We start from the raw sequence: 26,770 nt of genomic DNA, 5'->3' as shown, positions 1-26,770 counted from the left end.
AAAATCAAAGGCTTGCCACACATGTCCCAATTTGTTACTGATGTGGAGTTCAGTAGAACAGAAAATTCGATCTTGGTAGAGGAATGACGAAACATTTTTTCATAGTCCTACAATCTCTGACATTTCAGTTCTGATATGAGAGACCAAACCCATGTTTAACACAAAGAAACTTAGATATCAAGATTCAATCACACACAACCTGGGGGTGAACTTTTGATGATGGCCCTTTAAAATTTACAGATCTTATCTTTAAAGTTTTAAGAACAAAGTTGAACAATGAAAAATGAAAGCCACTCTTTCCAAATCAAAATAACCCTCTGCAGATTTGACTCCTCGAATATGGCAAAAAATACAAGCAGGAACTGGCACATCAGTGTACAGCACAAACTTTCAATGTAGGTTGAAACATGTACAAGTGTCATCATCCACAAATTACAGGTTGGGTAGTTCACCACCAATCATCATCATCATTATTACCATTAGGTTATTTTTTATATTTTTATTTTTATTTTTTTTTACCACAAATGTGTTTTCTTTTTAATGGAAACATTAAATTCAACCAGTCAGACATGGATAAATGTTTGGCCACATGTACTGAAACACGTGATTTCACGGAACTGGGGTTTCTGTGTTAACACACAACACTATCATTAGTGACATCTCTGAGCTGTAATTCAAAAACTGCACTGCACTGAGTTTTGACGTGCAAATTTTTCTGTGGCCTCAAATCACTTTTTCAGTTAGGTTAGAAAACAGTGCTGTTATATCAACTTATCATTAAGATGTTTATTGTGTTATAATGGGGACAATTACGGAACATAATGGTGTGTATCTGCAGTGGCCAAAAGAGGCAGAAAAATGGCAACTGCAGCACAAAACGGTGCCTATTTATGGTTTAGAATTATGCAATCTGTGGTAAATGAGTAATAAGACATTAACTTTAGACGCCATGACTGTTGCTGGAAAACCTTGTATCCCAACAATAATGACAACAGGAATACCACTGACACTCATGGTGGACTCAGTGGAAAGGACAGTGATGGTGTGAGGAACTTCGCGTTAAACAAGATATTAAAATAAATCAATTCCATGTTACAAAGGAACCAAAATACTATCGGTGACTTGTGTGAACACCACATAATTGTAATATCTTTTATTCTGAGATTTCTTTTTTTTTTTTCTAAAAAGTCTTTGCTATAATCCATCTTTCCCTTTCAGCCCCTCCCCTGTGGTAAATATATAGCACAAAAATATAGGTGGTGAATGCTCCGAATATATATGCAATAGATTTACAGATCAGAAGATTCTGCAGCAATAACAAAGAAAGAAGATAAGCACTCGCAGAGTGCAAAATTTCGGTGGAACAGCATCCACAATTGTTAGCCTTTCTTTACGCCTGTCTTTCAACTTACAATAGTCCCCTGTATGTTAGCCCATCTCTGTCTGTCCATTTGTAAGCGTTTTTAATCTGCATGTGAAACCATCTTCCTGTGGAGCGGAGACTATGGATGGTGGGAGACAGCAACAGTTTTAAGACCCTGTTTGTAATTGTTGAACGGGTGATTTCTTTTGTGTCTAACTGTTGGTCTGAATACCACTCTGTCTTAATACAGAATTGTTAGTGTGTTTACCTGTAAGTTTCTCTCTAACCTCTTTGTCTGTCCTCGTGTTGGTCTATCTCTCAATGGGTAGACAGGTAGTGTTTCTGTAGAATGTGCTTTAGTGCCAGAGCTTCCTCTGTTTGTCAAAGTCTTTTTCTTTGTTAGTCCATCAGAGTCCTCTGTATCCATTTAGCATCTTATCAGAATCCTTTAAAATTCACAGGATCAGGAGCATTTTTCTCCAAGGCCATTTTGTGTGATCTGATTCTTTATGTAGACGGAGGGCTAGGCTCTCTCAGTAGTTGATTTCAGGTGAGCCAGACTCTGATTGGCTGCGTTTGGATTTTAAGATCCCGTTTCTCTCTCTTGATGACCCCCTTACTCTTTTTCCAGTTCAGTTAAGGGTTGTCTCCATCTTCTCAGCCTCCGCACTTATCCAGTGGAACGGAAGGAGTAGCTTATCCATTAGATGAGTCAGTCTCTTTTCATCTGTTATATTAGTGCTAGTTTCTCTTTAGACCCCTTTTAGTTTTGCTTTGCCGTAATCCCAGTTCAGTTAGGATTATAGCTCAACTCAAGGACTGCCCTTATCCCTTGGTGAGGAGTAAGTCTCTTTCCAAAGAAACTTTTGCTACTGGCTGCTAGCATTAGCCAGCTCAGATTCCATTTTAATAGAAAAAGACAAGAGACAGGTAAACCTCCTGTCTCATGGATAAGGTGTTGTATTCCGTGGTCATTTTAGAAATAGGTTCTTGTTCACATATAGCCAGTCTGATTTACTGACAGTTTCCTGGTGACAGTGTGTTTTACTGTCAGTGTTGAACCCAGATAAACAGAAACTGTTTTCTTTGCTTCACAGTGTCTTTTTGTGACTTCGCTTCATGTCACATCTCCCCGTCTGCAGCCATTTTCCTTCTGTGTCCCTAAGAAGTAAGTATTTCTTCGGTACAATTGGGGAAACAACATGTTACAAATGAAATCGACCCATTTTCGTAGTGCGGTTTATCTCTGTGATGTATAGCCATGGCTGGAACACAGATAATGTGCTCTCTCTTTCTTCAGGCGAGGACTTTTGTTCACAGAGCTCAGAATGGGTCCTTACTTCCAAAGCTCTATATAAAGTACAAAATTGGCAATGAGTTATGGTAACATATATTTGACTTGAAGGTCATGGCTTTGTAATTACTATTTGTGTGTGTTGGGGGCCATGAGTGGAGTTTAAAAAAGATGAAATTGAATCGCTGAGTTGCATTTAGAATCAAATTATAAACTGGCCATAATCAGCTGAGTCTTGGAGTTACTGACAGATAATTGCCAGGACAGTTTTCCGTTGGGATGCATCGATTTCTTTTACTTGATATCAGATTTCACTGCGAGATTCAAACGGTTGCACTGCATCTGTCAAAGGTTGCAGACATTTTGCATTCGAATACAAAATGCTTTTTGTGACAGGAACCAATGCTGTGTTTTTGTTTCAAGCTTTTCATCTGCTTGGGGAGATAAGGTGTCTGAAGTGGGACTGGAGGTCTTCAGTAATCAATGTACAGACCGCCGTATCGACGATGTCTGTATGCTGACGATGGCTTTCCTCTCCACAGCGTCATACCAATTGTGGTCCCATTAGAAATCTGAGTCAATAAATTCAATCAATCCTCAGACCATGGTGCAGACAGTATTTAGATTTGGATCGAATCTTACAGCCTTCCCTTCCACAGCCTTGGCGTTGGTGTTGTACATTGGGTTCTCAAAGGCGGCCTGGCCATTGTTGTTTTCATGGACTGAGCAGCCTGTATACTGGGTTTTTGGTGTAGTTCTGTAAAAGGAAACAGCAGCAAAGCAAATAAATTATTCTATTGTCTATTATATCAGCAAAACTGGGTAGTAAGTGGACAATAGCAAATGCAATCGTGGGAGTGGAAGTATAGGAAACGAGTTTAAAGGATTAGAATACGTTTAGGTTTTTGGGAAGCCTGGTGAGATTCCAATTAGCACATCACTTGCAAAGCGGAATTGTTTTGCAGCAGTTTGCGGCAGAGTGAATTCAATTCTTAACAACTCAGAATCAAACTGCGGCAGTTACTGTTTTCTTATCGCTCCGCTTCTTAAAATGTTAACAATGCCTTTTTACTTTTTCTTATGGAATAATGGAAAACAACAGCAAAGTAACTGCTGCTGCTGGCTGCTGAAATTGCTTTCCATTACTGAAATGTAAGAGAATTGCGCTTAATTGAAAAACATGAAAGTCCTTGTTCTGTTTGTTTGTTTGTTTTTAGCACATACCTTTGTTTGTAAAGATAGAAACCAAAGCCAGTGAAGATCAGAGCGAAGAAAGGCACCAGAATAGCGATAGCCACAGAGCTGCTGTTGGTACCAAGCTGAGGGGGAGGCGAGTTCTGACTCTCTGACATATTGAGACCTATGAAATTACAATGAAATGTATTGTCATAGTCCACACAACTGGTTTAGATGACATGAAAGAATTAATAAGAATAATCACTTTCATATCATCGCTTTGTCAGTAGCTTAGCTTTAAATTGGTGGCAGGTCTAGCAAAACGGGGCACACTGTAATATAAATGGCAGGCATTACCTAGTCTTTGCAGTCCAAACTGTCCATAATCTTTTCCCTGGATGAAACCCTGGAATACATAACTAGAGCCATCAGGCTCTGCGGATACCTGCAGAGTTAAAAGTGAGGAGACACAAGTTGGCACATACAGTGAGAGGAGATGAAGACAGCGGACATTTTGTGTGTGTGTCTAAAGAGCAGCATGCAGCATTTCAAAAAACATATTCCTTAATTTATTATTCAAGTAGCTGATTGAATACCATGACAACATCATATCAAGTGAGCAATTTGTTTAGAAGCAGTTGTGTTTTGTAAATAACTGTAGTATTCATCTCAATCTCGAGTCAAGTTGTGATAAATCTAAATTACTGAGCTCAGCTTGTCAATGAAAATTCACAATGTTGTTGGAGAACTAGTATACAAAAGTTGATTTTTCTGTATCCTTTGAAACTTACAAATCCATCCATGGTCCAGGAGTCGTCTATGATTTTGGCTGGTGAGATGGCTGATTCTTTCAGCTGGTTGCCCTGGTTCACATAGTTGACTTGGTACATCAGCAGTAACAGCCTGGCCTCAGAAGCCTTATATACACCTATGAAGGACAGAAAAAAGGAACACCGGTTGAAAACAGTGGATTGCTTTGGCAAAGATTGTTGGATTTTCCTTGTATTTTGTCCTTGTTACAGTGGTCAGCCTACAAAATGTATATTGTAATTTAGGAGTTGCATCATGAAATCAATTGTTTTCACCCACCATTTACACAACCATACTGGTGTCTCTTACTTCCCCTGCATTCATTTTTGTGGACTTTTTGGGAGCAGTTAGCTTCTCCAGCTGACTTCTCTAACAGGGCTAATAGCAGCAAAGTGAGAGCTTTGTTGTCTGCCCATTTCCCAAGAGCCACTTCTGCATCATAATCCACGCTACAGTCATAGCTTCAGCAGAGCATGGTCATCCTGGTTCCTGATTATAACACTAACTATAAGACTAGAAGTTCTTTAACGGAACCCTGTGCTGTCTCAAATGGACCAGTTTTTCATCTGCCAATGACAAAGTCTGCAACAAAGATGACCTATGAGGGGCATTTCATCTGTTGAGAACTTCTCATTACAAATTGTCTTCCTCGGTGCGACTTGGCAGAGCCTTCCTGGCCGAGGTCTGATATCTGATATGAAAGTGAATAATTTGAGAGAGATTTAAAACTTGCTGCTGCTTATCAGAGCTCAGACCTTGTCTTCTTCCAGCTATAAAAACCCCACTTTTCAGATAGCTCACACACAAAGACAACCTCTTACTTTGTAACCTAAATACTACAAAATCCCTTATTTTGAATTACACACATAGATTAGATCTGAGTTTTATCATTCAAAATATCCCCAAAGTAAAGCATTTTCATTCAGTAACTTTTCAATACTATGTGTTTGTAACAAATACTTCAAGAACACCACATGGGAGTAACATATTGGTTTAGACCCCCCCTACTGTAAGAAACAACACAAGACTAACATTTTGGTACTTTCACAATCACACGCTGGTTTGAGTTTTCTTTTTTCATATTTCTTAAATATTTTATTCCTGCATTTTCTATTAATATCTCTCGTCGATGTTTGGAAGTCTTTGAGCAATTATATCTATGAGAATTCTCTTTAAGTGGTTTCTACCACATTGTGTTCCTCAACAAAATCACCTCCCCCTTCCTCATCGGTAGAACTATCCTTATTCACTGACTCTGCTACCTTATTATTACCTCATCTGTTTCACTAGAGTCTAAGTTTGAAAGCTCGCTAAGTTCCCCCCATCATTCTTTTTTTACTCATTCTTGTGCTTGTCTTACTTTCTGTAAAATATAAAGAAAACTCTTGGGAGGAGCAGCTAGCATGTTTTTTTGCGGCTGGGCACTGGCCCTTTGGTTCCTGCTCAAGCAGACTTCTGATGTTATTGATCCAAAGATGCTTATTTAAGCCAAGAGATGGATGTTAAACATCTCTTAGCTCCATGGTTATGCGATATGGTACTTGTGCGCTTTACTTCTCCAGCAATCCATTCAATCGTCACCCGGATTAGTATTTTAGTAGGGTCTTAACCCCCTTTTGATGCTGTTATAAGCCCCTGGGAGGTCTATGTGTGAAGAAATATAGTACATTTGTGCTTTAAGTGAGAAATACAGTAACAGCATTTAAAAGAAGTTTCCAGTGACAGGAAATGCCAATAATCAATCCCAAATAATGTGTTGTCAGTATGGGTCTTGAAAGCAGAAACTTCATATTATAATTAACGTCAAGCTGTTTATTTGGTGCACGGCCAGTGAATGAATACAGCAGCATGTGGTGCTATGGCATAATCATAGCTTATGACTTAACATGTCCTGTCATGCCATGTCACACCATTCATGCTCTATTCTGTGTTTCGCGCTGTATGTGGGAATAATGAATTACAATGAGCCATGCCTGATAGGAGCAGTTCCATGTTGCCATTGCTAAGGGTAACATTGACTCTTCCTGTTGTGGAGTTGAAGCTGGTGATGCTCAGTGTCATTGGTTGCTTCCTCCCGCGATAATTATAGGAGCCCTTCCATATATAGTTAGGTGCAAAGACGTCATCTGGAACTACAAAACAGAACATGACATTAGGCAAAAAAAAAACAAAAACAAAAACAAAATGACCGACAATTTAACAAAGCAAAACAAAGAAAAGCATAAAAACAAAAAAAAAAAACAAAAACCAAATGGAATTAATTCAGAATCAAAAACATAATGGAACAAAACAGATTAAAGGGGGGAAAAATGAAACGGTACAAATATACAAGAATAAAATATGAAAAAGCATACATGAATAGAACCGAAAGCAATGACACAATACATAGCAATATAGAATCAAACGGAATATAATGGGAATTTGTTAAAATATTCAGATTTTTCCATTCATTTTAATTGATCACTCACTACAACTTTTACACTACAACTTATCAACTGCATCAGGCAGTATAATGCAATACTACAATATTCACACACAGAAGAATAGCAACTGCTAAACCTCCTGAATATTATTGTTTACCTTTCTACTCAAGACATGATTAAGTCTATCAGGAAGATGTTATATGTTCAGTTAAATAACATTAATTTGTTAAAAAAGACCTACATAGGATTTAATCATCAAGACAGAGGGGTTTCTTGTGTTCCCAAAAGGAGTTCAGTATAGTAAATATGTAAACAGACACTGTTAGTGTGAAATGAGATTTAATATGTAGCTTTAGGGACAATATTTCAGTGGAGTTAAGGAATGCACCCTGCTTTGATAGTCACAGCAACTTGTTATTGAACAACTACAGAATAACAGACTACAACAGGGCTGAGCGGAAAACAGAACCAAGCAAAACGACAGCAGACAGAAGACCAGAATATTGCAATAATTTACCTTTCTATGTGAAGTGAGGAAAAATGTATTATTTACAACTACGATGAAAGGCAGTGCAATAAAACCAAGACACAAGAGGAACAGCGCTGCAGAGCCGAGCTGAGCAGAGAAGAGTTTATTTAAGTACAGACTAAACCAGGGCAAAGCAGAATAGATAGGAGTCAAGAATCGACAAGAGATAACATGACTGTGCTAGCCTGGAATTCAAAAGACTGTGTTAGAACTGACCGTTTAGTTTTGGACTGGGAGTTCCTGTTGCTGGTTTCACAGGTTTTTTCTTCTCTCCAGCTATAAACACAACACAAACAGAGGGTTAGAACATACTTCATTAAAACCTGAGAAGAGAATAGATCAACATTTTTGCTATTTTCAACAACCAGTTTCATTTGAGGGAGGTACTTTATATTACCAAATCACCAGATTACATTGCAGTGGAAATTCCTAGTCATTAATGTGTACAATAATTATGACTTGTAATGAAAAGGGCTCCCCAAAATAAACATCTTTACGAATTATTTTCAGGTAGAGCAATAGAGAGAAGAGGGGACTATTAGCAGGAATGCATCAAATCTGTCCACCATTTGAAGAGCTCACCTCCAGAAAATATCCTGAGAGCCTGAAGCTGACCACATTGTAACTTTTGTTACAATCTATTTCAGAAGAATAAGACAATCAGCCTATTTTTTTGTTGAAAGTTAGTTTAAGAATATTAATAATTACAAAGCTGAGGTTTTTGTTTATTTGTGGCTCTGTGGCTATTGCTATTTCCTTTGCCATATTTCATTTTGTATCGTTTTTATAGCTAAAATATTATATAGGTTTATAGGAGAACAATCAATAGAGTTGGAAAACAATTTTTTGGGGAATTTATGGGTGTAGACATCCTTTTTAGTTATTCTTTGTGGTTTTTGGCAACTTTGATGATGTTCATGTTGACATCTGAATTATATCGTATCAACCAAAATGTTTAAATCAATTGTGATATAAATTGTGGCCATGTTGTCCAGCCCCACCTGCAGCGCATATTAAATTCTTTTCAAAGCAGCCTAAAGGCACCTGACTGTGAATAGCTTCTGCCATCTCTTCAAGATGCAGCCATTGTTGCCTCCAAGTAAGGGCAAGCAAGGGAGAGAGTATTTGTCCTAGAATCTCAAATTGGTTCAGAGTGTGCTCCAATTTGAAGGCTACTTTGGGGCAAAAGGGTGGCAGACTCGGTGGAATGATTTCAGATCCGAAGCTAGTTTTTTTCTTTGCACAATGATGGCTTCAAAACTTCACTTGTTGACATTTCTTGATAGCAAGACAAAAACTTTATTTAAGGTTTGGCAGTTCAATGGATCTTATAAAACTCCAATTTGAAGAATTTTACCCTCACTCTTAAAATGTAAGTCAACACAAATAAGGAATCCTTAAAGAGTGCTTGAAAAGTTGAAATAAAAGAGAAAAAGGTAATGACTCTATAACTCAAAAGCCCCAGAAGAGTCGCTAAGCTAGAACATTTTTTGGCAACAAGTTTTACAGCAAGATAAAGGTTGCTGATCAATATGTCCCATTTCCTTTATTACAAATGCAAAACATCAAAGGATATTTATTTCATTGGTTTTGTGGTGTTGCCAGAATCACCACCGGTTCTACACTGTAGGATGTACTTGATGTAACGATAACATGAAAAACATGGAAGCAAATCAGTCACCTCGACATATAGGCATCTTCCCAGTCCAAGTCCCATCACTCTTGCAGACTCTGTGCTCAGAACCCCCTGCCAGGAAGTAGCCATGTTGACAGCTGTACACCAAGGTGTAGCCAAAACCAGGGAGATCCATCCCCACCACGTCCACATGGAGTGGGCTTTCTGGCTGCTTACAGGCATGGGCTGTCGAGTGGGGAGGGGATTTGTGCAGCTGAGTTTGAGTCTGACAGATAGTTAGGGCGGAGGATACAATTAACATGATGAGGGGATGGATTTTTCTTACGTATGCACTCAGGTTGTGTGCCGCTCCACGTCAAATCAGGCTGGCAGGTTCTGGAGGAAGAGCCCTGAATCAAATGACCTGGCTGGCACTGAAATGACACCACACTCCCCACCTGCGCAGAGAGAGGGCGAGGGAGACAAAAGCCCACAAACAGGCAGAGATAAAGAGCATTAGAAAATGCTTTGCTTGCTCATGGTCCAGGAGGAGTTGGAATACTTTCAAAGGAGCAGAGGACACAGTAGGGGAGTGCTTTGATTTGTTTATTTAGTTAATAGGGGGCAGTCACTGCAATACAAGAGTTAGCATTGCACTGGGGAACAAAACATTCAATAAAATGTTCATTTTTTTATTTTATTTTATTTTATTGTGTTTAGAGGACCTGTTGAGCGTGTCCTTGCCTGGCAGATATTCTGAGTTTATGTCATAGACACTGATGGTTGAAATCTAAATCAAATCAATGTTGGACGATAGGTTTGTGTTGGCTTAACACTCAAATCACATGCAGTCACTCAGTTGAAACAGTAACTGTAATCATTGTGTCATGTTGGAATTATTTCTCCTGTCGATGTTGGCCGTGAAGAAATCTCCTGTTAATGTAACTCTACACCCAGAAATGGGGAATCATTCAGTCTTGTTCTGTGGAAACAATATTTGGCCCACAGCACTGGCAACAAATCTATACGTGCCTACTTGGTTACTCACTTGACTGAACCCAGTCAGAGAGCTGAAGCCAAATAAAAGCTTTGAACTTTAAAATATATTCTCACAGAAAAGAACTGTGTGAACTAATGTTAACAGTCACTGTGTTACATAAAAGACTTCATAATTAATGACCTATAGCTCTAATTAGAATTAGGGAGTCAAATAGTTGGACATTTAAAGGTTTGTGTGTAAAACCAAATGAAGGCAAAACTATTCAATTAAATGTTACTAATAACCATTTTCATAATCAATCAGCTGAGCTGACGAATAACCTTTCTGATATTAATTTCCCGATGTTAATACATTTTAAGGCCCTGTTTAATCTGAATTTGACCAAGAGTCCAAACCCAGAGACTTCAGCGTTCACTCCTTTTGTTATTCTGTTCTCTGTGAGGTGCTGATTGAATCTACTTGAGTAGAAAAGAAGTTATAGAGTTAGTTTATCAGAGCAGATACATTACCTTGAAACCGTAGGTCCGGTTTAAGGAGCCATAGCGTGGCGTTCCTGGGTTATCACAGCTGGTTTTGGTGGGCTCTGAAAAGAACAGGACAGTGAGTGGATGTAATTACACACAAATTCTAAAAAAAAAAAAAAAACACAGAAAAAGATAAATTATTAGTAGCATTTCGTGCCCTCCATTAAGTATCCCTTCCGCTCCTTTGTTGTCATGGTAACAGTGGGTTACACATCGCCGCAGGGCAGCAGGGGGCAGTGTTGCTTTGTCAGAAAACGAAGCTGGGCCGGCTCTTTGTGCAACTGTGTGAGAGAGTGTGGAAGGGTCATCAACATGTAGAGCACATCCTGACGCAGAGCTCCATTCAATACAGCTTCCGAAATGACAGATTTGCTCTCCCCCCATCCCCTTTCCACCTCTCCGTCTCTCGCCCTGTACCTATCTAACTGCCCTGGGCTCTCTCTCTACACTGTCTCCTTACGCTCTTTCCCTCTCTTTTTCTGTCTTTCCATGTCACTGTACCTCTCTCTGCCTACCCAGCCCCTCCTCTGTTGTCTGTCTTATTTAAAGAGCAGGCTGCTTTGCCTCCAAACTCATTCTGTTCAAGTCACATCACATCCTAACATATAGCTGCAATCACACACTAATAAATCACCCAAACACACACACACACACACACACACACACACACACACACAGGGAAACAAATATTCAACACTACATTCTTACTTCACTTTCATTGCTGAAAAGAAGCACAGAGAGAACCACTTTTGTGCGCATGCTCGTGTGCGCCTCGCAGCATCATTCTTGACAAAACACCTGTGATATAAAACTGAAAGACTACACAATTATCACTATATTACTACAACCTCTTTCCAATAGTTGCAGATTAAGCTCTTAAATCAGTGAAGTAACATTTCAGAGTGCCCTCTATTTTTAGATAATCTATTCCACAAGAAATGCTTGACTGTAAAAGCACTGCATGCATGCCTTATCTAGTGCTATGAAGGAACAGAGAGTCAAGTGTCTGTTCTCATTACAAAAGCTCTCATTTATTACAATTCATCACCATACCTGCTGTTTAAGCACCTGCTCCGAATCAGACATGTGAAGTGGTGCTCGAAACATTACATGTGGTGGTGATCCGGGGGGTACCAGTTGTAATGTGTACTGAATAGCCCTCCTCATTTTCTACTGAATTCCTGGATAGTGGGAGCTTGTTTGAATTTGGATGATTGCAGATTCTGGAAGCCTTTTACTAAAGTTTACTGAGTTTTTACTAAATTAGAGTTTCTAATAATGTTGTCTTCCTTCTGTACGTGCATTTTTCTGGGTTAGGGTTAGGGTTGACTTAAAAGGCTTCCCATATAAGAGCCATTCTTTTTAGATCAAAAGTTTTCAAACAGAACCAATCTAATTCATCTCAAAAACTCGTGGGTACAACCTTCCTCTCAGAGGCAAAGAGCTCAGTTTTCATATATTATGGGCTTTTTAGTGTTCCACACCCTAAAAGAAGAAAAGCATCAAAGGTAACTCAATGTTGAGCTCTACAGCCTTGATTTAAACATATATGTGTGGGAATTGTTCTCTAAACACACTTGGGAATCCTTAACAGAAATCAGTCATTGTTGGAAACCCAGCACCTCAATATCTGAGTATCATTTGCTTCTCTTTATGGCCACAATTCACCATCTTCTGATGGCTACTTCCAGCACGATAATGCACAATATCACAAAGTAAAAGTAAACTGATGTCACCAGTCATGAATCTAATAAAACACTGTGGGGACGTAGTAGAACAAATGTGCAGAAATTATGTGACGCAATCATGTGGACACGGTGCAGAATCTTAAAGGGTTTCCAACGTCTTGCATAATCTAGGCCACAAAGACCTGAGGATGCATTGCAAAAGATGGCAATGGGAGGACCAACCTAGTTTTAATGTTGCCCAAGAGTTGGTGTCCCTAATACTGTACTTATAAGTTGCAAATATGCAACAGAAGGTGAGTAACTCCTGCATGAAATTTTCCTAAATTAGACTTTGGCACGAGATGCAAAAATGCTGTAAGACTTTCAGTGAGTGTACAATTCGTGAAGGACAATCATTCATGGGAGGGCACACTATCATCCGTGATATGCATGTAAGAACTCCTCACAAATCAAGTGTCAAGAGTGACACAGCCACATTCAGTGAGCAAGTAAAACCAGTTTGACACTAAACACAAAAACAAACAAGCGCATAATCTATAAGGTTTTGATCATCAGTTGGACACACACAGTTGGAATAAATAGTTAGCTCGTACTAATTCTTCTTCCTTCTGTGGTGAAAAAGCAGCTGTTATAAGGAAGAGTTGTGAGTCTGGAAATTACACTTTCACTCACATCAGAGGAATCCTTTAACACCTGTCCTCCCAAGGCTGCCTTTTCATTAAAAACATTGTGTCACATGAACCGCCAGTCACTGTTCATTATTATTCCAATAAGTCACCGTAACTTTTAGTTTGACAGAACAGTAGAGACTCTACACAGCAAACCCTTGAATAAACTAAAATGTGGTTGTCAACTTTATAATGATGGGCCATTAACTGCCACGATCATTAGGCAGGGGAATTATCAGACACCGGTCTAGGTTCCCTGGTGAGCTTGTGTTAAGTAAATAATACTTTAAGTTAAAAGCCCACACAAACATCCAGTCAGGGAAGTAAACACATTAAAAACAAATAGAAATAATATTAATCAAAATAAAAACTTATATGCAGCAATGGAATGACACTAAAAGTGAGTCTGCAATACTCTGCTTTGATATGTTTACTAAAAGAAGATAGAAGAAGAAGAGAAATATTATTCAAAGATCTGGAGGTTCTAGTGACCAACCATCAGCACCTTTTCATTTAAAACCCAGACTTTAAAGTGGCTAAGACACCCCTGCCCAACGATCCCAGGCTAACCTTCAGCTCATGTGGGGGTCATGATTGATGATAAAGTCAGCAGCTATAAAAAAGTAATCAGTAAAATCTTGAATAAATTTTTGGTCGAGATTAAAAGTCAAGTTAGAGCGCAATTTGAACAACACAATATTGGGGAATTTTCTTAATTTATGGATTTGTCCAGAAACAGTGACTAAGACCTTTGAGTATCAATAGGGCTAGATATTGTATCCTAATGATTTTTGGCATTGACCAAAGTTTACTGTGCCTCAAGAGTTGATAACTGCTGACTACCAAATGCTGTTTATTTTTTGTCATCAGCCCAATCAGGATTCAAATCTAAATTTGTACGGTTATATGAGCATCGCTTAATGATAGAAAAATTGTGTTGTTATTTTCATTCAAATCGAAAAAGGATAGCTTTGGCATCAGTGTTCAATTATTTCTCAGTACTCGGCTCTACAGAGAGCAAAAGTCATTTTCACCATGAGCTCTTACAAGAGACAGAGTAATCACATTAATATGAAGAATTTACCGTGATCGGATTTTCTAAACCACAGGACTAATAGAGACAAAGGAATATTTTTAACTGGCAAGTAAAAGCTGATGAAGAAAATTACCTATACAGCGTGGCTGAGTCCCGCTCCAGGTACCATCACTTTCACAGAGTCTGGTTGCTGTGCCGACCAGGATAAGAGGTGGAGCACAGGTGAAGGACACTTCTGATTGATAGATGAAACTTCGACCCTCCCTGAAGCCGCCAACTGGTGTGCCTGGGTCACCACAAAACTTGGCTACACACACACACACACACACACACACAGCCAACCAAAAACCAAATGTAAGTATGCAATGCACCCAAGATTTAGAGGCAGTTTTTGCTCTTGCTGATTTTAAATAAAGAATAATAACAGAAACATTTGTGCTTGTACAGGTGAAATGCATATGTGTGTGCTTACGCAAGCACTGAGGCAGCATGCCGCTCCAGGTGCCATTGGCCACACAGGTCAGAACAGCAGGGAAGGAGAGCTCATATCCAGGTGAGCAGCTGTAACTCACGCTGCTGCCCCATTCAAAGTCACGGCCCTGCAGTACCCCGTTACTGATGGAGGGAGGAGTCGTGCAGGTCACGGCTGAGATGGAGAGAGAGGGATCGGGAAGGATTGAAAAGAAAAAGACTAAAGCCAAAACATAGATCTGAAAACTGTATGGCACGATAATAAAATAATTCAATACTGCTGTAACTAAAACATAACTAAAGAAAAATGACAGTATAGAATTGAATAGTCTTCATCGTGAATACTCTTTCTTAAAGACATCCATTCTGTACAAAGAGGAACATACACCAGCATCCATCAAGTGTTGTTTAGCGTTAAAGCATTAAAGCAGTTACCTGTACATATGGGGATATTCCCACTCCATGTCCCATTTTGTGTGCATGTCCTAACAGGTGATCCATCCTCCTCCATTCTGTATCCAGGTTGGCACTGGAAGGAAACGTTCTGTCCAATTGTGAAGTCCTCTCCATAGCGAAGGCCATTAGCTGGCACACCTGGATCCCCGCAGTTTATCACTATGGAGAAAAAAAATGAGTGAGAAAGGTGTGGAGGGGAAGAGGTGGACTACTGCTCAGATCAGATTCATGTTGGAGCATAAAATAGTTGGAAAATGAATTTGGACAAAGTGCTCATAAAGACTGTGAGCTGTTTTTTTCTTGTTATCAGGCTGTATGATCTCATTGCATATCTTTACAAACTTCAACTCTAATGAATGAAACAGTGGCATCAAAATGGTTGGCTATGTCCTGGGAATCTTTAAAGGAATATTAGGATTCCCATGACTATACTTAAAGACCACTGTCCTTCATAGTCTAATTGGCAGTTTAAATGCTTTTAAAGCCACCCCAGATACTGTCATGCCTGTTAATAGATGTAGTGTAATCTACTGTAAAAGCCATTTCCTTTAAGTTGGGGATTCTTATAAACTTTATTTCTGTCTGGGATCCCATATGGAATCATTTTGGTTACTCAGCATTTCTGACTCTTTGTCCTGAACTGCTGGATATTTTAAAGCTTATTTCTTTGCATAGTGCTATATACTATATATATATATATATAGCGCTAATGTCACTGACCATTGGAAAACATTTTAGCATTAAAAGATCATAAGCTGATTTCTTTCTTTTCAGTCAAAGTAACACATCACACTAATTAGCATTTGCTCCAATCACAACCTTGCACACATTTCATTAAAGAACCAAGCATTATATTTCATAGCTATTTACTCCTGGGAATTTTATCTCACAGTTCAAAAAGCAAATTAACTAAAGTAAACAGTGATCAAGGTTATTCATGTCACTCTATGAAGGGTGAAGCAGGAGGATGCGGATTTCAGGCTGATTTCATTACTTAGAGCCTATAATTTAAAACACAGCATTAAATAGGTTTGCAAAAGGCTGGAAAGGAAACCTTAGAATCCCAGATCAGAGTTTTTGGGGTCTTTAAGGGTTAGAGACAGGAAGGAATTAATACTGATTAGATATATTAATTAGTACATAAAACTGACACTGTCAGCTTCCACATCACCTTATGACTTCACAGCAATAGTAATATGGCTATAACACAAAATTTATTGTGGAGAGCATTTATATTTACTTATAGAGCATGAGACACTGTTAAATTGTCTATAAATAAATGTGGCAGTCTGTCAACCAAATTTCAGTATATAGCTGGGAACTCACTTGTACAGTTGGGCTGCACTCCTGACCATGTCCCATTTGCCTGGCACTGCCTTGTGGTAGCACCAGTGAGCAGGTAGCCATCCATGCAAGAGTAGATGACAGAGTGAGAAAATGTTGTTCCATCCAAACGAAATACTCTCCCATTACTGGGAGTCCCAGGGTTACCACACTGGACAGCTGGGGAAAAAGAAAATGAGAGAATGAGCCAGAGAAAGCTCTGTGCATGTCAATGAGTTTCAGCTCTATGACTACACTTGTTTTAGGAGACTGTGCAGTGTGTCTATAACTGGGTCACTGTCAAAGTCCGGAGTTTGGTTAGGTTGAAATGAAGCTGAATTAGAAATCCTCCTACGTTTACAGAAGGGCTGCGTGCCAGACCAGGTCCCATTAGGGAAGCACATCCTCTCAGCAGAACCAATCAAATCATAGCCCTCTGAGCAGCTGAAGTAAACCTTGGAGCGGATCCTGAAATCCGTTTGTTCCCTCGAACCATGGGAGGGAATGCCAGGATCACCACAAGAACCGGCTGTGTCGCCTGCAGAGACAGAAGCAAGAAGACAGAGTGAACCTTCCTACATCAAAACTACAGTGTGATCACATCGAACAGCTCAGAACAAAATGTGAAAATGACTTTTGATTGATTAAATTAAAATGAATGAATGAAAATATAGAGAGGAGAAGAGGGAAGGAAAACAAAAATATAATAGGTATAATTTTTTTGTTCAATCTCAAATCAGCAGTGTTGACTGAACAAAGCAGTGGGAGGTGAATATTTTTCTTCCATGTTCAATGTAAATGACATTCTCATTGTGCTCATAGCTGCTAAGAAATAGTGCTACATACGCTGGTGACAGGGGCCACATTCATGCGTCAAGAAAGTATGTGTATGTGCTGTCTATGTGTGTAAGTGTGCTGATGGGTGGGTGGGCAGCAGTGTGTGTGTGTGTGTGTGTGTGTGTGTGTGTGTGTGTGTGTGTGTGTGTGTGTGTGTGTGTGTAAGTAATATCCTCACTCTGCCCTTGTAGTTCTGCTTAGTCAGCAATTTCTGCCCGACAGACAGAACACAATTCCTGGAGCGCACACATTTTCACACAACATGCACTCTGTCACCCAGATGCACGGGTTTGGATAGTTATATTGCTACCCAAACATTTCTAGTCACTATTGCTCATTTTGCTACTAAAATTTGCCTTGGCTTACGGGTGAATATAATTAATGTCACAACCTGATTAACAGTTTTGTAGAGCAGCTAGCAGAACACAGGATTCATGTTTTTATAACTTTTACTGCCATTTTAAGATTACTAACAGCATTCACATCCATTATCCACCATTCATTTGAGACGTGGAACGAATGCATTCTGTGATGAAGAACTACCTTAAGATTTCCCCAAATCTATCGGTAGAATTTTGGTGTTTTTACTCTTCATACTTTCTTCACATACTAACTCTAACCCTAATATCCTAATTTCACATCGGCTCTGTTTGTAATATACAGCAAATATCTAGAGGCTTGTTGCTAAATTGAGCTTGCACATACCCGCAGACAACACATAATGACAACATCTTTGTAATGCCCTGGGATTTCAGAGAGTGTTTCTCAGACGTAAATAAATAAGCCTCTGCCATGATGTGTTATTATTTGTCTGTGAAAGCTCAGAAATTTGAGGAATTTATCTGCAACAAGGTAAAGAGTTTTTTTTTCTGGGAAGGTGAACATCAAAAACATTCTGTAACGGCACAGACACTACATTACAAACTATGCAACTCCCAGAGGGGAGACACACTTAAATGCACTAAGGCACCACATAGCCTCAGGTGTGTCAGGTCTCAACGGGGCGCAGAATCGATCTACCTGATGTTACTGGCTCACATGTATATGTGTATTTTTCTGTGAGACAAAGTGCTGTGAAATGTTGTTTCCTTCAGGTGACTTCAGAACTACTTCTAATCGGACACAGACACTCATCTACACACAGAGACACACAAAGACATACTAACATCTATCGGCTGGTTAGGTTAATGTCATGTGTTACCGAGCTGAAGCAACTTTGTCCTGGCCTGCAGTCATTCTCATAACACTGGATGATAAAAATGGCTCCGTGACAACATTCTCACTTGTCTGATCCAAGGACTTACTGTAGGAAGTCGATTAGGGAAGTGTGGGAACACTATTGAAACAGTTTGAACATGATTCAATTTCCTGAAAAAAATCCTTTTCTAACTACAGGCACTCAGTTTGCAATAACAAGAAAATTAAAGGAATAGTTTGACATTTTATTCACTTACCCCTGCACCCAGTTAACAACTAACATGGCTCCTTCCAAAGATAAATGAATCCATCGACCAGCCATTTAAAGGTCACCTATTAAATATTATATCTCATTTGTGAACAATGTGTGTAAAAATTTTATTTCCTCTCTTACACACTTGGTTTGCCTTAAACAAATAAGATATAAATTTACAGGTAAAGGGAGGTGGAATTTTTTTTGTCTCTGTAATGATGCTAGTCATTTATTCCACTATCCAGTCTTTGTGGAAAGCTACGGTAACCATAGCGAGGTCCATATTTAATGACAAACATTATCAAGTGAATGCACAATTCTTCACAAAGAAATTGGAAATCAGGTTCAAGTGCTGTGCATTTGTTGTTGCTGACTTAACAAAGAACTTGCACTCAAGGCTGTGCAGATGGTTTTTAAAAATGGTTATTAACCAAGGTTGTTCAGTAAATAGGCCTGATTAAAAGTCAGGATTTGTGTCTTAACGAGGCACGCTCACTCATCTGAAGCATCTATCATACATAATTAAGGAACAACCATTCTCTTCTGTACGTAGTTGAATAGATGAAGTATATCAATGATTGCGGAAATGCTAGTTAGATAACATCATCAAAATCATATCAGAAATGCCATTTATTTATCAACAGTCCTTGAAAATAATTGTGCAGTTAACACTGCTGCCATTGGCTCCACTCCTGTTTCTGCAGTGCTCTGACACAGACCCGCCTTGAAAAAGCATGAATCACTGCTCCTTAAACTATTACCCTCTTCCACCCTGTGCTCCCCTGGGCAGCTGCTGTAAATAACAATGTATTCTTAGTCAAATGTGTTTTCAGCCAGTTTGTTATGTAAGTGGTGGCTCATTCTGGAGAGCCATAATCAGACCCCCAGTAGACTGAGAACCATGTATACATCATGTATACATCATAAAGGGTAAGGTGGCTTTAACCCAAGCCCAGTAAGTGTTGAGCTATGCACTTATAGTCTATCCAGCCAGGTAAGTAAGCTCATGTAAAGCAGTTCAGTGCACAAGATAGCTGGTCAGCTACAACATTCTCTTAAATATATTATATTAGCTAAGCTTATTAGTTAGCTTAGCTAACACAAAAGAAAATGCAGCACATGCAGTAATACTCTCCCTTACTAAAATTGAAGTATGCATGGTTAAAGGTCCATGTCCAGTCCTTTTAACAGAAAGGTTGTGATATATTCTCTTCTTCTGCAGTAATCCTGCCCTCTATTTGTCCATCCAACCCTCTCATCATCCTTCCAACCAAGTACAAAAGGGTTAAGAAAGTGTTCCCTTTGGGATTTAAAGGCATGAAATGCTCCACACTCTGTTGAGTCTACATGTTTTAAGACATCTCACCTTTCTTATGCATCTCCTACATTTATCTATCTCTTGCATCTTCTGATGGCATGGATTTTATAGGCTGTATATTCAATAGAGGTTAAAATGGTTACCAGAGCAGAAGGGCATAGGGGCACTCCACATCCCATTGAGCTGACAAGTCCTGGATGATTCTCCTTTCAGCTGTCTTCCCCCCAGACAGGAGTACCGAACTGTTGAACCAAATGTAAACTTATCTCCGCTCAGCACACCGTTAGGAGGTGAGCCTGGATGACCACAATCTACAACTGGAGACCCAGAAAGAGAGAGAAATGTCAGAGGGACGGCACACTTCGACTTAACACACTTGACTTTATGAGAAGACATACAGTGGCTGCTGTCAAGCTTTAACTACACAGATTCAAAAACATCAAGATACCTGTAGGCTTAAGGAACGGAAAGAAAACACTGTTGAAAACAACACAATAAGAAAAATAAATTATCTCAGGTTATTTCAAATATTCCAAACGGGATCCAAGTCTAGTGTTGTCCCTCCAGGTTAAAGAAAGAAGGCTCGAACTAACCTATACACTCAGGAAGGGGTTTGTCCCATTGTCCCGTAGGTTGGCAGGTCAGCACAGGTGACCCAAAGAGGTAATATCCTGGGTTACAGTCATAGAAAACCACTGTGCCAAAGGTGAAGTTGCCGTGCTCTATTTTACTCTGCCGAATGGAATTGGCTGGGATGCCTGGGTCAGAGCAATTGACCACTATACACAGAGAGACACAAAGATGGACACACACAAATAAAGAGATAGAGAAGCATGTGTTATTTGGCATGAACCAGAGAGGGTCATCTCTCTTCCCCCTCTTTCTTTTCCCAGTGGTCTGCACTGGGATTAGAGTTCTTTAAAATAATATAGGGCATAAGAGGAGTATGCAGTGAAGCTGAAAACTGAGAGAACAGCTGGTGTTTCATTACGTAAATATGGTGAATGGTGGCTGATGATTGGTGATGGCAGGTTTCTGTGTCCTAGATCCAGCACCCACTGAGTGTTCGTTATCATTGTGCTGCATTTTTAATTTTACTCAATTCATTGGCACTTCGCTCTGTAAACAGGCCAGAAAGCTGATAATTTGTGAATAATTCTCAATTCTCATTTTAGTAAAACTACCATTGCTGCTGTGATTGTTAGAGAGCAACCAGTGCTTGAAATTTATGTTTGACTGAAAACAGAAACAAGACTTTTCTCAAGTCCGGAGCTTGGAAAGTCTTATGATTTAGGCTATCTCAAAACTCCACGAAAGTAAGACCTGAATAAGAAATGGTCTTGGTTATCATTAGTTTCAACTTAATTGTGTCAGAAATATTCACAGCGAATAAAGTAAGAGGTAAGATTGAAATGTTGAATTGAAATGATGAGGTTTGAGATAAATAAGGAGGGTTGATATAGGCAAAGGCAGTGAGAGTAAATAAATATAAGAGTTGTGGTGGTATTAAAGGTTAGGGATAAATAAGGTTGGGGTGAATACACTTAACTTTTCTCCCCACCTTTACACGTTGGGGGCGGGTGGCTCCATTGGCGGTTGGCCTGGCACTGAGCACGTGCAGGCCCCTCCATTTCATATCCCCGATTACAGACAAAGCTGACCACGTCATTGAGGTTGAAGCCATTTCCGACTGTTCGACCATATATGGGACTTCCTGGATGGCCGCAGCTGACCGCTGTAGAGAACACAAGGTGAATAATGGGCACACCTACTAACACACAAATTTAAAACGTTTTTAATTAACACATTTCAATTCTGCTTAGCAAATAAGTGGAAGGGTTAACCTCATGAAAAAATAAGAGTGCTGTTATTCTATTTTTATGTGAGTAATAAATTACATGACAGAACAAAAGAAATGACTGTTTTAATCCATGACAATTCTACCGATATATTATCTGCACTACTAAATCTTCATTCATTTTTTTTTTTTATAGGAAATTAAGTTTGCAACGAGCCAAGTCAGGTAAGTGTTGCTTTTTCACGCATCTTGGAGTTAGCAAACATGTTGAATTTCATTAGCTTTGTCTTTTAATGTTTTGAAAAGTGAATTTTATTCCTGATCACAGTGAAAAGCAGTGCCGGTGTTTTTCTGAGCACAATGGTCATCCTGTAGTTTCACACACACAGATGTTGTATGTAGTTGTACTCATACTCAGGAAATCGTTATATAGAGTACCGCTGTTTGCAATTTCAGCAATCAACGCTGTATAACTATGGCTGACAACTGATGTGATTTAGTTTTTTTTTTTTTTTTTTTTTAATGTTTGGACTTCCCATGACTCATTGCCTCATTTTCTCATTAAATAGCACAGATCCAATCAAGTAACACTTCTTTTTGACATGAAAGCCACAGAAAACTCTGAGCTACACCAGACCTGAAAATCAAAGGCCATGTAGTTAACTGTCAAGAAAAGGCATAGACTTGGAGCAATTATCTATGCCTTTCCTCCAATAATTCATGAATATTTATGGAAACGTCAGATGGTTGAGAAGACATAGCTGGTGTCCCCACTTGAGAGTCATTATTTTATAAATATGATCACTTAACAGGGAGCATCCTCTGTTTGCCATTCTGCATCAAAAGTATTCATCCTGTTAACTTTATTCATTGATATCACTTAAAAGTTTGTGCGTGCCCTTTGTTTTAATTGTGCTCTGTGCTGACAGACAGTTTAAAGCGACTGTAAGCTGTTCTTTTACCTCTCTCTGAAACTCTAACCTTGAATGTGTTGCTTTACAGGAAGTTAAAGGAAAGAGGAACAAGATAGACTCAGCAAGTAAAAGGGTGATCAGGGAACAGAAAAAAACAAAAAGAAGACTGGAAGAGAGGGCACCAGAGAAGGACAAGACAGGAGAGATAGAAAAATAACAACTAAGATGAGGAAACCCAGGGAGAAATGAGGAGAGGAGAAGAAGTCTGGGTCTTGTTTTAAATTGATCAGTGAGAATCAGAAGTTTTTTTGCATGACTAGGACGCAAATTTATCTGACACTGTCAGCATGCCCTGCAGGTACACACACACGCACACACACACACACACACTCATCATCATTCTGTGTTTGTCTCTCTAAACAAGAGCCTCTCATCTCCATAATTACAGTATAATTTGGCTGTAAAATGATTTCCCTCAATAATTCCTGCATGAATAACCTCAATAAAAACAGCATTACTCACAAACACTCCCAGATACATAGATGAATATATACACACTATCATAACAATGTAGAGACAAACACATGCAACATACAAACACACAGACCTACACACAAAAAAAAGGAAAAAATCCTATATTTCCTTCTGTTTTAAGGGTTGTAGTCAATTTCATACAATAAACTCCTTTCATGCTCCTTCAATTGCAAAAATATAGAGATTACGTCTTGACTTCTCTCTTTTGAACACAGTTCTACAGTTCTTTTAGGAAAAATCATTCATGATTAGCTAGCGCTGGCATCCATCATCAGTACCTTAACTGTGCCCAGTTGCTGCTTAACATCATTCAGGATGCACACATCAAGTCACCAATTTGAGAAAATACGCACAGTAGCCTGGACTCACGTCATCCTTCTGTTTTATCCTCCAGCAACTATTTAGCTCATCCAGACCATGGTGCTCTGGTTCTTTATACACCAGACTGTAGGTGTGAACCTGCAGAAGCATTTCTTCCAATTTGTTCCAAGGTCTGGTACAGAATTCTCAATAATATAGATATAATCATGTTGCAATTTATTTTTCATTGGTGTTTCTCTGATTTATGCCATCATATTTGATTTCATGTTTTGTCTAAATTAATAAATCTTCGATTTTTTTTTGCCAAAATTTAGTGGCTCCTTTGGGAATTGAGTAAGATCTGATAAAAAAAAAAAAAAAAGGACTCAAATTATGTAATCTTAAAATTAGGGCAGCTTTTTCAATTGATTAAATCGTATTCCACAACTTGTTAAATGTCCTACACTGCCTTTAAATCTAATTTTATTGTTAAATTTCATTGTCTTAAAAAATATTTGTAGCTATTTTTTATTCAAAACAGTTTATTTCATATTATATGATCATGTTGGCTTATTTGTTTTGACTCCTTCAATTCTACTCTATGCTGTAAGGTCTATTTTCATTGAAAGCATTTTCATTATCTGCCATGGAGCCAAATTGATTAATAGACAGGATATTATTTTTGAAATGGAATAATTTTACTGCATGTACTAATCAGCACACACAAACAGCAACAATTAATTGTTTTAATTAATTTAAGGATAAAGTAATTTTAATATTCATTGAATTCATTTTTTTTTTATCATTGAACCACAACAAAGATATGACTGGAGATGTTTTTTTTTTTTTTTTTTTTTAATGATGTACTAAATCACATCACATTCAAGGCCACACTCCTGGTTTGTCTTTCTACCAATTGAGCACACCTAGTCTTCCAGTAAAGGACATGTTAATGACTATCAATGTTTTTACTCCACTTTAAATCATCATCACTTTTTATCACTGCCAATCATGCTAAACTTCTAGCCAAAAGAACAACTTGATTTTAGCAAATTCCTCTTGCAGTTGTTGTGGTAGATATAACGTTTAAGTAAACATATGTTTCACAGCAACTAAATCCATATTCCGTGTTGAGTGTTTTACTTTGGTATTCAATCAGGAATAGTAAATACAATGCTAATTCCTCTGGAGAATGTTAGAAACACTGTACCTCATACTGTAGCAAATTGTAATTTGTCAAAAATATAGTTGTTGTCATTAGTATCCTTCCTGAGTGATTTGTAAGATGTATGATATTGATTATTGTGAGTCCACACGCAACGCTGAAGAAAAGTGCTGAGTCCTTTACCATGTATTTTGTGAATGCCCTCTAGCAGACCTTCATTTCTCTCTTTGGTACATAGCAAGAGGTGATTCTGATAAACCTTTCAAAAACCTTCTTGAGTTTGGCTGCAATTTGTGATTTTCTTCACTGAACACAGTTCTTTGGGCTAACCTACAGCCTTGTCTTATAAACACATTTGCAAAACTAAACCACAAAACTCACCAGCAATGCTTAAAGTCATAAAAAATCCTGAGCCTGAATTTTTTCCAGGAGGGGGATTATTGAGAAATTAAAGATGATAATGTTAAGTGTGAAACTCAGTCAAGATAGATAGTTTATGAATTGCTGGTCTCGCCCGGATATTAGTCTAACGTTACTCGTTGATTTTTTTTTTTTTTTGCAAGGTGTGCGTGCTCCAGGTAAGAATATGGCCACGATGTATAATACTCATACTACCTGGGATTATTTCTCCATAACGATCGGCTCATTCTACATTATACATCGTGGCCATATTCTTACCTCGAACACGCACACTTCTTGCATTCAGATGACCACACATTAGCTTGTAGCCAGACTTTGGATGTCTTCTGTGGACATCACTTACAACACGGTGCATCTCCTCATCACTCACAGCTGAATACAGGTCTGTCTTTCTGCACAAAAAAGCCCCAAACATTGACAAGTAATGTTAGACTAGGCGTAATAACAAGACCAGCAATTCATAAACTGAAAACTCATGAATTTAGACCCACCCCCGCCCTACCTCTGATTGGCTAGTGTTACTCATTGGTAGGTGAACTCGATTGGCTGCTCGAACCTGACAATATCCTGCATCAAGTTTTTTTTTTTTTTTTTTTTTATTGTTTTTTTTAATCGCAGTCCATCTGCACTCACTGGAGTACTTTAAGCCCTGCACCAGTCTGTTTTATGAACGGATGCTGCTATTGATCTTTCACAAGCATGAATACATCTACTGGCCAGGCTAGAAATTAAAAGATAGTGTTCTCCTTTACTTCCTGAATTTTTTTCTGCTATTGCTCGACCACATTTACACAAAGATGACTTGCGCTAAAAGTCAGAATTAGCAGGTATAGCTGTTAGTAAGAACAGGTTTGTTGAGTGCATTTTGGGAGTATTGTGTTTCTGTTTCATACTGCAGTCAGTATGTGAGTGTTTGTATTTTGCTGAGCAGACAGGCAGCAGTCCTCTGGGGTTTGGTTTAATTCGTTAGTTCAAAAGAATCTCAAGTTAGCCAGAAGTGAAATTGTGTTTTACTTACATATACACACGGGAAGCTGTCCAGACCACTGGTTGTCTTGGAGACAGATTCGGACTGATGAGCCTATTAGACGAAAGCCGGGTAGACACTGATATACGACTGTATCCCGGTAGCCAAAGTTCTCCCCAATCACCTGGCCATTCACAATGCCTTCTGGGATTCCACAGTGGCCAGCTGAAACAGAACGACAGAGACAGAGAGGACTGAGGGCTCAGACAAATGGTAACACTGTCCTGACTGTGACTCAGAAACGCACTAATGTAAAGATATCATTGTTATTGTTCTGGCTTTTCATATCTATATCCAGCTATAATCATTCGTGCCTAATGTTCCAGGTCAGAGTTCAATGGACATACAAACGATCTTGCATTTTCCGCTCAAACTCAAATAATACAGACAAGTCCTGTTTTTACTTGTGGTTTTTTATGTATTTGTGCTCACTTTCTTTGCAAATAAGAGCAACCTTGTTATCCTTCAGGTGTTCCTATAGTACTAAATGTTAATATAGCATACTGTCTTATTGTACACGAGATGGATTTTTTTTTTGGTTAATTGGAGGAATACAAAGGCAATATCAGTGAAAACAGCCTGGGAGGGTTTTTTTTTTTACACAATTTGATGATCTAACAGCCCATGAGGT

General features: G+C 38.8%; 1 protein-coding gene across 1 annotated transcript in view; it reads right to left on the bottom strand.

Annotated features, from left to right (window-relative positions):
- Positions 1-3,254: 3,254 nt before the first annotated feature.
- csmd3b (CUB and Sushi multiple domains 3b) overlaps positions 3,255-26,770 on the bottom strand; it is a 210,628-nt gene continuing 187,112 nt past the window's right edge. Inside the window, exons 55-72 of the mRNA XM_029514819.1 lie at positions 26,131-26,304; positions 21,543-21,716; positions 20,575-20,760; positions 20,125-20,298; positions 16,732-16,914; positions 16,380-16,556; positions 15,033-15,212; positions 14,599-14,772; positions 14,260-14,433; positions 10,720-10,793; positions 9,557-9,668; positions 9,277-9,456; positions 7,812-7,871; positions 6,617-6,775; positions 4,625-4,761; positions 4,191-4,278; positions 3,882-4,017; positions 3,255-3,414 (exon numbers count right to left, since the gene is read on the bottom strand). Of these exons, the coding sequence (XP_029370679.1) occupies positions 3,255-3,414; positions 3,882-4,017; positions 4,191-4,278; positions 4,625-4,761; positions 6,617-6,775; positions 7,812-7,871; positions 9,277-9,456; positions 9,557-9,668; positions 10,720-10,793; positions 14,260-14,433; positions 14,599-14,772; positions 15,033-15,212; positions 16,380-16,556; positions 16,732-16,914; positions 20,125-20,298; positions 20,575-20,760; positions 21,543-21,716; positions 26,131-26,304 (2,702 nt within the window). The remainder of the gene's footprint in view (positions 3,415-3,881; positions 4,018-4,190; positions 4,279-4,624; positions 4,762-6,616; positions 6,776-7,811; positions 7,872-9,276; positions 9,457-9,556; positions 9,669-10,719; positions 10,794-14,259; positions 14,434-14,598; positions 14,773-15,032; positions 15,213-16,379; positions 16,557-16,731; positions 16,915-20,124; positions 20,299-20,574; positions 20,761-21,542; positions 21,717-26,130; positions 26,305-26,770) is intronic.

The sequence above is a fragment of the Echeneis naucrates genome, chromosome 11 (genome assembly GCF_900963305.1).
Source record: "Echeneis naucrates chromosome 11, fEcheNa1.1, whole genome shotgun sequence".
NCBI classification, from domain to species: domain Eukaryota; kingdom Metazoa; phylum Chordata; class Actinopteri; order Carangiformes; family Echeneidae; genus Echeneis; species Echeneis naucrates.
The sequence above is the reverse complement of the archived record's forward strand: the minus strand, read 5'-3'. Positions and strand labels throughout refer to the sequence as shown.